This window comes from Anabrus simplex, chromosome 3 (genome assembly GCF_040414725.1).
Source record: "Anabrus simplex isolate iqAnaSimp1 chromosome 3, ASM4041472v1, whole genome shotgun sequence".
NCBI classification, from domain to species: domain Eukaryota; kingdom Metazoa; phylum Arthropoda; class Insecta; order Orthoptera; family Tettigoniidae; genus Anabrus; species Anabrus simplex.
This window is the reverse complement of record NC_090267.1, coordinates 427,369,129-427,381,555: the sequence shown is the minus strand read 5'-3', so window position 1 is coordinate 427,381,555 and position 12,427 is coordinate 427,369,129. Positions and strand designations below refer to the sequence as shown.

General features: G+C 41.9%; 1 protein-coding gene across 6 annotated transcripts in view; it reads right to left on the bottom strand.

Moving 5' to 3' along the window:
* Nucleotides 1–12,427, bottom strand: part of LOC136866455 (peptidyl-prolyl cis-trans isomerase FKBP4) — a 184,173-nt gene that overhangs the window by 155,550 nt on the left and 16,196 nt on the right. For all 6 annotated transcript variants that reach the window (XM_067143414.2, XM_067143412.2, XM_067143417.2 and 3 more), the window contains exon 2: nucleotides 5,358–5,618. In XM_067143414.2, the coding sequence (XP_066999515.1) occupies nucleotides 5,358–5,598 (241 nt within the window). In that variant the 5' untranslated portion in view covers nucleotides 5,599–5,618. The remainder of the gene's footprint in view (nucleotides 1–5,357; nucleotides 5,619–12,427) is intronic.

The window sequence follows — 12,427 nt, the reverse complement described above, 5'->3', positions numbered from 1 at the left end:
TAGGAGTTGAAACATGGCTGGAAATCCTCCATATAAGAGGAACTTTACACTGATCACACTGCCAGGTGGTCTTCTTCCTCTGCTTGTGTTTCAGGCATGCAACACACCCTTTTGTTGTTCTGGAACCCTTTGCAGGAGAGGGCTCCACTTTGATTGGGAAGTGGCAGCCAGTCAATCTTGATGGCAACTCTCCAGGTGTGACAGAACGTCTAGCTATAACCCCCTCTTGAAATGAACCGCCAATATAGCGGACATAAAATATCGAATTTGTCGCACAAAAACGAGATAAAGCTCATTTTAAGCCTTACGACACGAAGGACAAAACTGTCTATGGGCCCAGAAAATCATGTTTTAAGGGCCTAAAACCAACCATTATGGAGATATTGCCATCACACTACCCCGCTCTAGGAATCGGATGAAGAAATGACCAGCCATATCCATGGCAATGTCAGCTCACGATTCTACAGTAGATTACAGGCCTGCGGTTCGAAGTAGGTACGTGCGTAAATGTAGGCTAGACCAAGACGGGATTCTGTTACAAATGACTGCCTGGAAAAAAGCACTGTGGGGGTAAGCCACCTCTATGGGTGAAAATACTGTCGAATCCGGAGGTTTCGGGGTCGTCGAGACGAACTATGACACTCCGCATGTCGTTTAAGTCCAAGTTCATCCCCCGTCGGCATGGGGGATGAGAAGAGGTGAAAAAAAAGTCCAAAATGGCCCAGATTATGGATTTGTGTGTGTGTGTGTGTGTGTGTGTGTGCGCGCGCGCGCGCGCACATCACAATAACAAAATCTACAAAATTTTGCTTCACACATAATCAAGAGGTAATAAAATACCTAAAAGTCAACAATCAACCAAGTACCCAGGCACCACCGGGTAATATAGCTAGTAATAAATAACACTGTACAAACGGATGTCAGGGCAAATCAGTTAATACAGCCAATCGCATGACAGCTAGCCACGTTATTACAAGACCTCCTTCAAGTTACCTACCACTTTGTGCAGAGCTTTTTTTTTTTATGCTTAATGCACAACTTCCGAAGTGTCATGGCGGACAGTGCATAGTCGGTCAAGGCAAGGCTCCTGATTAACGTTAAGTTTGAAGGTGTACTTTTGCAGTGCAAACGATTTGTGACGCTAATACTTTTTCCTACCATTGTTGTGCATATACAGAAGTGTTAGTGACGTGATGCGTGTGATTAACATCTACCAGCAGACAAAAATATCATGCCGCGTAAAGTAAAGCAAGTGCCGATGGAGAACTTGGTGAAGCAAGCCGTCCAGGACGCGCTGTGTAGCAAGGACATCTTGAACACGCTTGCCAACCTAATACAGGAGCAAGTGACAAAGGTAGTGGTAGAACAATTGCAGGAGTCTATAGACTTCAACACTAAGGTAACTGAAGACTTGCGGAGTGCTCTCGAAGATAGGGACAAAATCATAAAGAGACTAGAGTCCCAGTTACAGGAGAAGACCGACGATCTGGAACAATACACGAGGCGCCAGTGCTTGCGAGTGTTCGGTGTAGCAGAGTCCGAAAATGAGAACACGGACAACATAATTTTAAATATCGCTGAGGAAATTGGGGTTGATCTCAGTCTAGAAGACATTGATAGGTCACACAGGGTAGGGAAAAGAGAAGGCGGTCGTCCGGGACCAATAATAGTGAAGTTTGTGTCCTATCGAAAAAGGAATGCAATATTCACAAATAAGAAAAAACTGAAGGGCACAAACAAAACTATCCGAGAAGATCTCACTCCCCTGAGACTGCAGCTTCTCCAGGAGGCAATTTCGAAGTACGGTGTAAAAAATACGTGGTCGAGGGACGGGACAGTGATAGTGAAACGAGGCGACAGGAAAATTCGGGTCACAAATCGCCAAGAACTAAACAACATTAGTTAATCATGAGCCTAAGCTAAAACCAGGCGATAACTGTAATTGAATAGAAAAATACCTAGATTTGTAAATATATGTTAAATTTAATCGATAACTTAGATTAGGCTTAACTAAATTCCAGGAAACTAGTTCAGTTAGCATTTAGAAACTGTCAAGTTGGCTTTTCTTAGGTTAAAGGAAACAAATGTCTCTAATTACAGCCTGCAAACCTCCCCTCCCCAAACGCAGACCGTTCAAACTACAACTACCCCTTCCCAAACCACTGCGGGCTGCCCCAGTGACATTCCTCCTGTACCTCCAAGCTCTCTGCAGGTGGGCCACGTGAACACACAGAGCCTTCTTTCCCATTTCACCGAATTCTCAGACATATTCTCTAACAACAACTTCCATGCCATATTAATATCCGAGTCGTGGTTGAAACCAAGTATCCCGTCTTCACTAGTACATATGGGGGGTTACACGCTGATAAGAAACGATAGAGTAGGAAAAGGTGGGGGAGGCGTAGGGATATATCTGCGCAAGGATATGAAATTCAAAGAATTACGCAAAACACCAAGTGAATTTCACAACGGGCCGGAGTTCCTATTTACTGAATTACAAATTCGCAGTGTTAAGTGTTTACTGGGTGTTGTGTATCGTGCACCGAAGACAAGATATATCGAAGACCTGGAGGAAGCACTACAGGACCTATTACCCAGGTATGAGCATGCTATTTTAATGGGCGACTTTAATTCTGACGTGATGAAATGTGACTCTGCTGAATCTAGACGACTCAAAAGCATGCTTACCTCACTCAATATGACGATCCTTCCCCTAAATCCTACACACCAGCTACTTCCCATTCACTACTGGATTTAATTATTACAAACAATACTGATAGAATGCAGACTTACAGACAACAGCCAGCTCCCGGACTTTACCAACATGACTTTATTTACGCAACTTACTCACCGAAATGTCCCAAATATGAGCCTAAATTAATTTCCTATCGAGACTTCAAAAGCCTAAACGAAGAGGCGTTCATTGAGGACGCACTCAAAACACCGTGGCAAAACATACAGCTCGTACATGACATTAACGACAAAATAACCTTGTTTAACAAACTACTTTTAGGACTGTATGACAAACATGCCCCCATACGGACAGCACGAGTGAAACGAAAACCATCACCTTGGCTGACGCAAGACATACGGTTAAAAATGGAGGAAAGAAATGCAGCTTACAAATATTATAGAAAAAATCCAACTGAAGACAATTTCGAAAAGTACAAAAAATTGCGTAACACAACAACTCAGACCATCAGGAATGCTAAGATACGCCATACACATGAAATCTTAAAAAAATAACATTTCTGACAATGTTTGGAAAATTCTTCGGAACATTGGTTAAACAAAAAATAAAACCGATAAAACAACACTGACTTGCCATTAGACGAATTAAATAAATTTTTCTGCTCACAAAATTCACATACAGACGAACGAACTAAAAGGGAAACAATCGACAGACTACATACGAAAACAAAACACGATGGAGAAGAATTTTATTTTTCACATGTAACTCTTAATGACGCCAGAGAAGCAATTCATGAAATAAAGTCAGAGAGGCTACAGGATGTGACGGAATAAATTTGACATTAATTAAAAAACTCTCTGAAATTGTTCTCCCAACAATTACACACATAATAAATACCTCACTTATGACAGGAATCTTTCCCAATATATGGAAAAGTGCCATAATACGACCGATAAGAAAAATCGATAATCCAACAAAACCCGAAGACTTTCGACCAATTTGCATACTTCCTTGTCTTAGTAAAATATTAGAAAAGGTCGTTCACAAGCAGATAACAAATTACCTTAACAAACACAATTTACTCGACAAATACCAGTCAGGATTTAGACCTAACCACAGCACAACTAAAAGTTACAAATGACATTCAAGCAGGCATGGACAACGGACAAATGACTATCCTTGTACTTTTAGACCTAAGTAAAGCATTTGACTGTGTGGACAGGGAAATATTATTAGCTAAGCTACAAGCACAAAAATGTTCTTCATGCGCACTGACGTGGCTACACTCTTATTTAATTGGGCGGCAGCAGTGCGTTTCAGCAGGTACGAAAGTATCACACTGGCAACAAACTGAAGTTGGCGTAGTTCAGGGCAGTGTTCTAGCGCCACTGTTATTTTCACTGTACTTAAATGACCTACCAGAACATATAAAAACGTGTAAATACCATTTCTACGCAGACGACAAACAACTTTATATACAAACAAACCCGAAAGACAACCACCTAGACATTAACAAACTAAACGATGACCTGGAAAATATAAAAGACTGGACTAAAAATAACTCTCTTAAAGTCAATCCATTCAAATCGCAAGCAATCATAATTGGATCCAAAAGTAATCATACCAAACTGAAGTGTTAAAATTCCCCCAATCCTATTCCACGCAACATCAATACAAATAAACGAAACTGTAAAAAACCTTGGCCTCATTTTTGATAAGTACTTAAACTGGATGGAGCACACGACGAAAATATGCCAACAAGTATTCTTTTCTTTGCACTCTCTTATACGTTTACGGGATCTCCTTCCTCTAAATACGAGAAAGTTACTTGTTCAAAGCTTAATTCTACTCGTCTTCGATTATGGTGACGTAATATACAACAACCTAAACACCACACTTAACGCTAAACTTCAGCGGGCTTATAATACATGCATCCGTTTTGTATTAAATATGCCCAGGTATTGTCATGTATCACCTTGTCTTGAACAGCTGTCGTGGTTATATTTGGCGGAGAGAAGAAACCTTCACTCTGTTTCGCTTATTCACAACATCCTCCGTAAAGACACACCAAGTTATCTGAGAATGGATCTTAAATACTTGTCATCTCCAAACAGTATACCTACAAGGTCAGAAACCTCTTCCCTGCTGAGCTTCCCAATTTACCGCACGACCGGTTACGGCAACTCATTCATACCTGCAACCATACGCTCTTGGAATTCCCTTCCGGCTGTAATTAGAGACATACATAGTAGAAATGTATTTTAAAAAATATGTTATAAATGGTACATAGACTTAAGAAATTAGTATTTAATGTTTTTTTTATAGTGACTCTAAGAAATTTACCTTTTGTTTATAACTATTATTTAAGTTTAATTTTATAATTAATTATATGTAATTAGAAATGTTAATACTCTGTAGTTTGTACAATGTAGTACATTTGAGATGGTTTGGCATAACAGCAGGCTTCATAGCCTGAGCCACGCCATATAAAACAAGTCAATAATAAATAAATAAATAAATAAATAAATAAAACATCAATGCATAATGCCAAAAAGAAGAGAAAGAATTGTGTGTGGTGTATTGCAATTGATTACAGAATCACTGTATTATACAAAGCATCTGATAAGAATATACAATAAAATTTTAGATAGAAATTGGTTGTTACCTTTGCCAATGACGAATTCAAATGGTGAATCACGATCTCTACTGGAATCAAACTTGGTTCCATCTAGAAGAGTTCCTACATAATGGACAGTAACCTTACTGCCAGGACTGGGAGTTTCTGTACCAGTTCCTTCTCGAATGATCTTCTTCAAAATTCCCCCATCCATCTTGGGTGAAATATCAACCCCAGAATCGGCAGGGATGCTAGAAGTCACATCTGCTGAGGTCTCCATATTCTCCATTTCTATGACTGATAATGTACCTAGAGAAGAAAAAGAATTAAAAACCCATAATTCCTCTTTATTACCACGTTTTTTGGTAATAACTAGTCAAGAATTCAATCTAGTTGTTCACGACAAGTTAAAAGGTGAGGAAATTGAAAGAATATGCAACAATTTAAGTGTAGTTTGGAATACTAATTTGCTCCCAAAAGAACGATCATCCAATTAACACACTGAACACTAGCATATCTGTAAAGTGTTAACTGTTGTATACTAGCATATTAGCCAGATTTTAAGGCTTTCTAATTTCAACACTTTGCGAGAGAAATTAATTATTCTTGTTGTATCCAAAACTAATTATCCATCTCAGCACTGAACTCATTTAGTTCTTTGATTTTTGACAGTAAAATATCAAAGGGGTCCAATATATTTATTACGTTTAATGTTTTAAAAAAATTGTAATCAACATGTTTGCAATTTTATTTTTTTTCACTCCAGTTTATTACGGTTTCTATCACAGAGAATCAAGACACTGACGCCACTGTAGGAACGAGCGGGACAATAAAGCGTGCGAGACACATCCTTTATACTCTTTTTCAAAATAGGTTTTTGTTTTCTATCCAGTAAGGGCCAGTCCTCCCAACTAGCAGCTGTATGCAGAACTGTAATGATGATGTTCACGATTACCAGAAAGGACACAGATGTATTTCCAGCACGTGATGATTTATTAGTTACGGAAACCAAGCTTGAGCGCTGCTCGGGTACCACGTTCAAAGTGTTCGTTCCTCCTTAGTTTACTAACGGGAATTTTAAGTCCCACCTTCTAAAAATCACCACAGAAATTGCAAATTACCTAGAAACCTGATGGGACACTTCAGTCCTCTTTAGAAATAGTTTCAGAATCTAGTGAGAGATGGCAGCATCAATCACACACGATATACAGGAGCTATCTGACTAATAGGCGTGGCATTACGCAGTAATGGTGAAGCCATTATGGCTAGTGCTGAAGCACAAAAAAAAAAAGAATTTATTTGTATTAGCATTTCTACTGCTGAATAGTAAGCTAATATTTTTCTATCTTAAATGCAGGCCTATAATGACAAACTCTTCTGTATGAACTTATTCATTATGTAGCAATGTGAAATTCTGATGTTATAAGATACTGGGGACTTCAAAGTCTCATCTAGTACCAGAGATAAAGTGTTTAAGCTTATGTGTAGAAGTTACTAAATGTATTAGTATCTATGGTTTATTGTGACAGTAATTTCTAGTAATTTTAGTAATGATAGTGAGGAAGCATCTACCGTAGAGATTCCTAATGCTGATAAGAAATGACTTTTACAGCAGACTTCGTAAGAATGATAATCCATATCTAGACACACAGCTGCAGAAATAAGTCTAAATAATTACTACTATGGTACTTCATTTACTCTTACTGTTACTACCACAGTCAGATGATGATGATGATGATGATGATGAAGAAACCATGAGTTAGGTCTCTTCAGCTATTCTACTGGCTACTTATTAGCAAAGCCTAGTGTTTATAAAGACTTAAACCCACTATTGAGAAAGTTCTTGCTTTCAAATTGGTCATGCAATCTGCCTTCGTTTGACTGTTACCATCCCTGTTATTAAATTATTCATTCAGTCATTCTGTTTCTCTTCTAAATTCTATCCTCCAATCATGTCTACTCTTTCTTATTCCTTCTGGAAAACCGTCAATCTAATATTTAAGGGGTGACCTTTTCTGAAATCGACCAACCAACCAACCAACCTCTGCATTTAGGGAAGTGGCTGATTCCATATCTGTTTCTTACCTAGTCTTTTTCTAAATAATTGCAAAGAATTTCAACATTTATTGAACATCAAACTTGATAAACTGGATGGAGTTATGCATCAATAGACTAAGTGCCATTTGACAAAAGTTGAGATTTTAGCATTATCTTCTAGAGGGAAGCTGCGTTGATGATGATGCTTGTTCTTTAAAGGGGCCTAACATAGAAGGTTATTGGCCCCTAATGAAACAAGATTGACGGCATGATTTAAAATGTATCCAATGATTGGAGTTTAAAATAATGATGATGAAAAAAGGTTACGAGATTAAAACAATCAGTGGATCTAATTCGCAATGCCTTATTTCTAATAAAATAATACAAAATTCACATGACAAAGGAATAAGGCATTGCCAGGAATGCAGATATACATATCATTCAAGTTAGAAGTTAAAATAACACATTAAAATATGCAACACAAACTAAAACAAAGTCAATGGGATAAAAGCACAGTGAACACAAATACACTAGGACAAAGGACATTACACACGATAAAAAAAAGACCACTATCCCTCACAAAACTGATGACAAGGTCGGCGGACTGCTCGTCATCGCGCAAGATGAAGGAGATGGTACCCGGGAGTTTTAGACTACGGCGCAGAAAGACCAGGTCCACGCACTCCGTAAGGATGTGTATCACGGTAAGATGATCGCTGCAAGTACACACTGGAGGGGGTTCTACTTTCAATAAATGGGAGTGCGTTAGTACACCGTGGCCAATCCGAAGACGACATAACACCACTGCTTTCCTCCGAGAAACCTGAAGGGAAGTCCTCTATACCTTTGTTGTACCTTTTATCACTCTCAGCTTATTGGAAGAGGAGTAGCTTGCCACTCCATCTCCAAATGAGACATAACCAAATGCCTCAACTGAGAGTGAATATCACTTGCTGGAACCTTGTAAGGCAACGCGGGCAGTGTTACTGCCCCCTTGGCAGCCTGATCTGCTAACTCGTTTCCCTCTACACCCATGTGGCTTGGAAGCCACAGAAACGGGATTTTGGTGCCGGCACCCGAACACCTGGCCAGCAGGTCCTGGTTCCGCTGCACCAGAGGGTGCCAAGGGAAACAGGTATCAATACACTGTAGCAAGCTCACGGAGTCAGTACACAGAAGAAAGTGTCGGCACTCATCGGACAGTGCATACCGCAGAGCTTTTTTTTTTTTTTTTTTTTTACGTCGCACCGACACAGATAGGTCTTTGGCGACGATGGTATAGGAAAGGCCTAGGAAGTGGAAGGAAGCGGCCGCGGCCTTAATTAAGGTACAGCCCCGGCATCCGCAGAGCTTCAAGGCTAGCATAGAGCTCTGCTGTGTACAGACTACAGGTTTCCAGGAGAGCAAAAAAAGAAACCTATCAGTGTCGACAACGAATGCACAGCCCACTTTAGTGTCTGTTCTCGAGCCATCCGTGTAAACGACGACTGAACCAGGATACCGGCTAACAAGGACAGAAAGAGCCTCCAATAAATCGAAGGGTCCGTGTTTTCCTTCGGCCCAGTGTACAGATCCAGGATTATTTCAGGATGTCGTACTACCCATGAAGGTACCCCGCTTGATGTCTGACAAGGCAAGGAACAGAAGGTACGTGAAACAATCTGCGACTGCTATCCAAGCATATTACAACCAGCTGCGTAGCTCGAGGACAAGCAGCGCACAGCAGATGGTGTCCATTGTTGAATACGCAAGGATAGCTTGGGTGAAATGGCATCTGTCGCAAATTTGCAGCATACGACAGAAGTAGCTGCTGGCGCCTCAGGTGTAAAGGTGGCACACCCGATTCTGCGAACAGGCTAGCTATGTGGCTCGTTCGAAAAGCTCCCATCGCCAATCTCACCCCGCTGTGATGGATACTGTTCAATCTCGCAAGAACGCTTGATCATGCCGAGCCACATGTTGCACTGCCGTAGTCTGACCTGGATAAAATGTGCCCTATGCAAGCGGAGGAGCACCGTGCGGTCAGCTCCCCAATTAGTGCTGCTAAGGAACTTAGATTAAGCCTCATTCGTGCAATGCACTTTTAGCTGCCGCATGTGTGGCTCCCACAATAATGTACTATTGAAAAGGAGCCCAAGAAATCGGCAAGTGTCAACTACAGCAATAGCGACCTTTCCTAAATAAAATTCAGGATGTGGGTGAAGAGTACATTGCTGACAAAAGTGGACAACAGAGATCTTTGTGGTGGAAAACCAAAAGCCATATTCGAAGGTCCACTGCTCCACTCTAATAGCTTGCTGTAATTGTCGCTCGGCGACTGCCGTATTACATGAGCTATAGTGCAGAGCACAATCGTCCACATAAAGCGACGGTATTACTGCCGAACCAGCATGAGCAACAATACCGTTTATGGCAATCGTGAACAGAGTGACACTACGAACCGATCCCTGTGGGACTCCAATTTCCTGAACGTGGAATTGCAAATACGTCCTCCCTACTCGGACACGGAATAGACGGAGGGACAAAAAATTTGCAATGAATACCGGTAAGTTACCTCGGAATCTCCACTGATGCAGGACTGAAAAGATACCATATCGCCATGTGGTGTCATAGGCTTTTTCTAAGTCGAAGGAAACAGCTACCAAATGCTGCTTGCGGAGAAACGCATCCTGGATAGAGCTCTCCAGGCATACCAAATGGTCAGAGGTCGAGCGAGTGGCTCAAAAACCACACTGGTACTCAGACAATAATCCTTGTTTCTCGAGACACCACACAAGTTGGCAATTTACCATCCTCTCAAATAGCTTACACAGGCAGTTTGTTAGACAAATCAGTCTGTAACTTCCGGCATACTTAGAATCTCTGTAAGGCTTGAGAATAGGAATTACTATGCCCTCTCGCCACCGAGACGAAAACTCGCCCTCTATCCAGATACGGTTGAACACGTGAAGGAGATATAATAGACTATCCTCACTAAGGTGTTTTAACATCTGGTTATGGACATTGTCTGGCCCAGGAGAAGTGTCCTAGCAAAGCGCCAAGGCGCTGCAGAGTTCCCACTCCATAAAGGGCACGTTATAGTCCTCTGAAGCGTGAGTGGCAAAACTAAGGCGATGACGTTCTGCCTCCCGCTTCAGAGCAAGGAAATACGATGGTAATTCCTGGAGCCAGACACATCCGCGAAATGACTTGCGAGATGGTTCAGTGACGAGACTGCCTGCAATGGAAATTCCCGATACAGAAGACTGTCCTTGGATACCCGAAATATGTCGAAGTTTAGTCCACACTTGAGATGGAGTATGTGACATCATAGATGACACATATCTCTCCCATGAAGCTTACCTTCTTTTTTTTCTTACTGTGGCGAATAAGAACTCGCGCCTTAGCACGGAGTTTCTTAAATGTTACCAAGTTGGCCACAGTAGGCTGCCTACGATAACGTTTATGGGCATTCTTTGATAGCTGCTGCAATTTCTTCGTTCCACCAAGGAACGAGTTTTCGGCAAGGGGGCCCTGAGAAGGAGGGAATGGGCTCCTCAGCAGCAGTAAGGATAACTTGCATAACACAAGTTATTTTGCCATCTACGGTCTGCGTAGTATCGGCGTTAAAGACAGCTAGAGATGTGAACTTTGGCCAATTAGCATATTTAAGAATCCATCGAGGAGGAGCCTCGACGGATTTTTGTTGTAACAAAGTAAGAATAATGGGAAAATGATCACTTTCATAAAGATCGTTGAGTGTATTCTACCAAAACAGCGGAACCAACGTTTGGCTGCATAGACTTAAGTCTATGCAAGAGTATGTGCCATAACATACGCTGAAATGAGTTGGTTTGCCTGTGTTCAAAATAAATAAATCCAGTTGCTCTGTTACTAATGTTTCCAACTCCCTTCCCCTGGTGAAAGGCGCATCAGAGCCCCATATGAGGTGATGGGCGTTAAAATTGCCCAGTAAGAGGAAGGGACGAGGAAGCTGATCTATAAGATCAATGACATCATTTATGCCAAGAGGCTGGCCTGGTGGAAAATAAACATTACAAATTGTTGCTATGAGAGGCAGCAGAACGCGAACTGCTACAGCCTCCAGCGGCGTTCTTAGTGGGATCTCTTCGCTGTAGGTATCAGAACGGACAAAAATGCCAATGCCATTGGAAGCCCGGTGAGCATAATGTCGTTCTGTCGAATATAGTCGAAAATTTCTCAAGACTGCATGATGCTTGTTGTTTTAAGGGGCCTAACATCGAAGGTCATCGGCCCAGACCGCATGATGACCTGGTCTGAAATTTATTTCCTGAATGCAGACTATACTCACCGAATACTCGCTAATGAGCTGGCACAGCTCAGCAAGATGCCTATCATAACCACTACAGTTCCATTGTAACAGTGCCATAGTGTGGGTGCGGACATCTGGGGATTAGGTTAGAAACAGCATGAGCTCACATCCCCACCCGAATATGGAGATAAATGCTCCATATGCATCACCTCGTCACCAGACGAGGTGATGCATGCCTTGAATTTCGACGTAGTCCGGGGGCGGGGTTTCTTCCTATGAGGGGAGCGCACAGATTCCTCTGGTGCAGAATCAGACCCTCCGTATGGAGGGCATGAGGCCCCATTTGTAGATGTGGAAGAACGCTTGGTAAGGGCACTCTTCTTCCCCGCCGTCGATTCTTGTTTAGACGGGCTGTGCCGGCGTAGGTTTCTTAGCTGGCACAGGCTTATTGGTGGTCGAAGGCCGGGATGGACCCGCCTTCAAGCTCGTTCTCTTTGTGGCATTGCTCACAGGAGCAACTGCCGCCTTGGGCGTGGCGATCTTCTGGAAAGGTGTTCCAGTTGAAAATGAGGAACCTGGGAGAGACTGTGCTATCATGCTGAAGTCTAGTGTCTTGGCCAGTGCATTCAGAGAATTAAACTTACAGCGCACTTCCTGGTAGGAAAGACCATCCTAGGTCTTGATCTTGTGGATCTTCTTCTCACTCAAATAGGTTGGATAGTTCCAATCTCGAGAAGAATGAAGACCAGAGCAGTTAGTGCACTTGTACGGAGTGGTGCACTCCTCCGCACCATGAGCTACTTTCCCA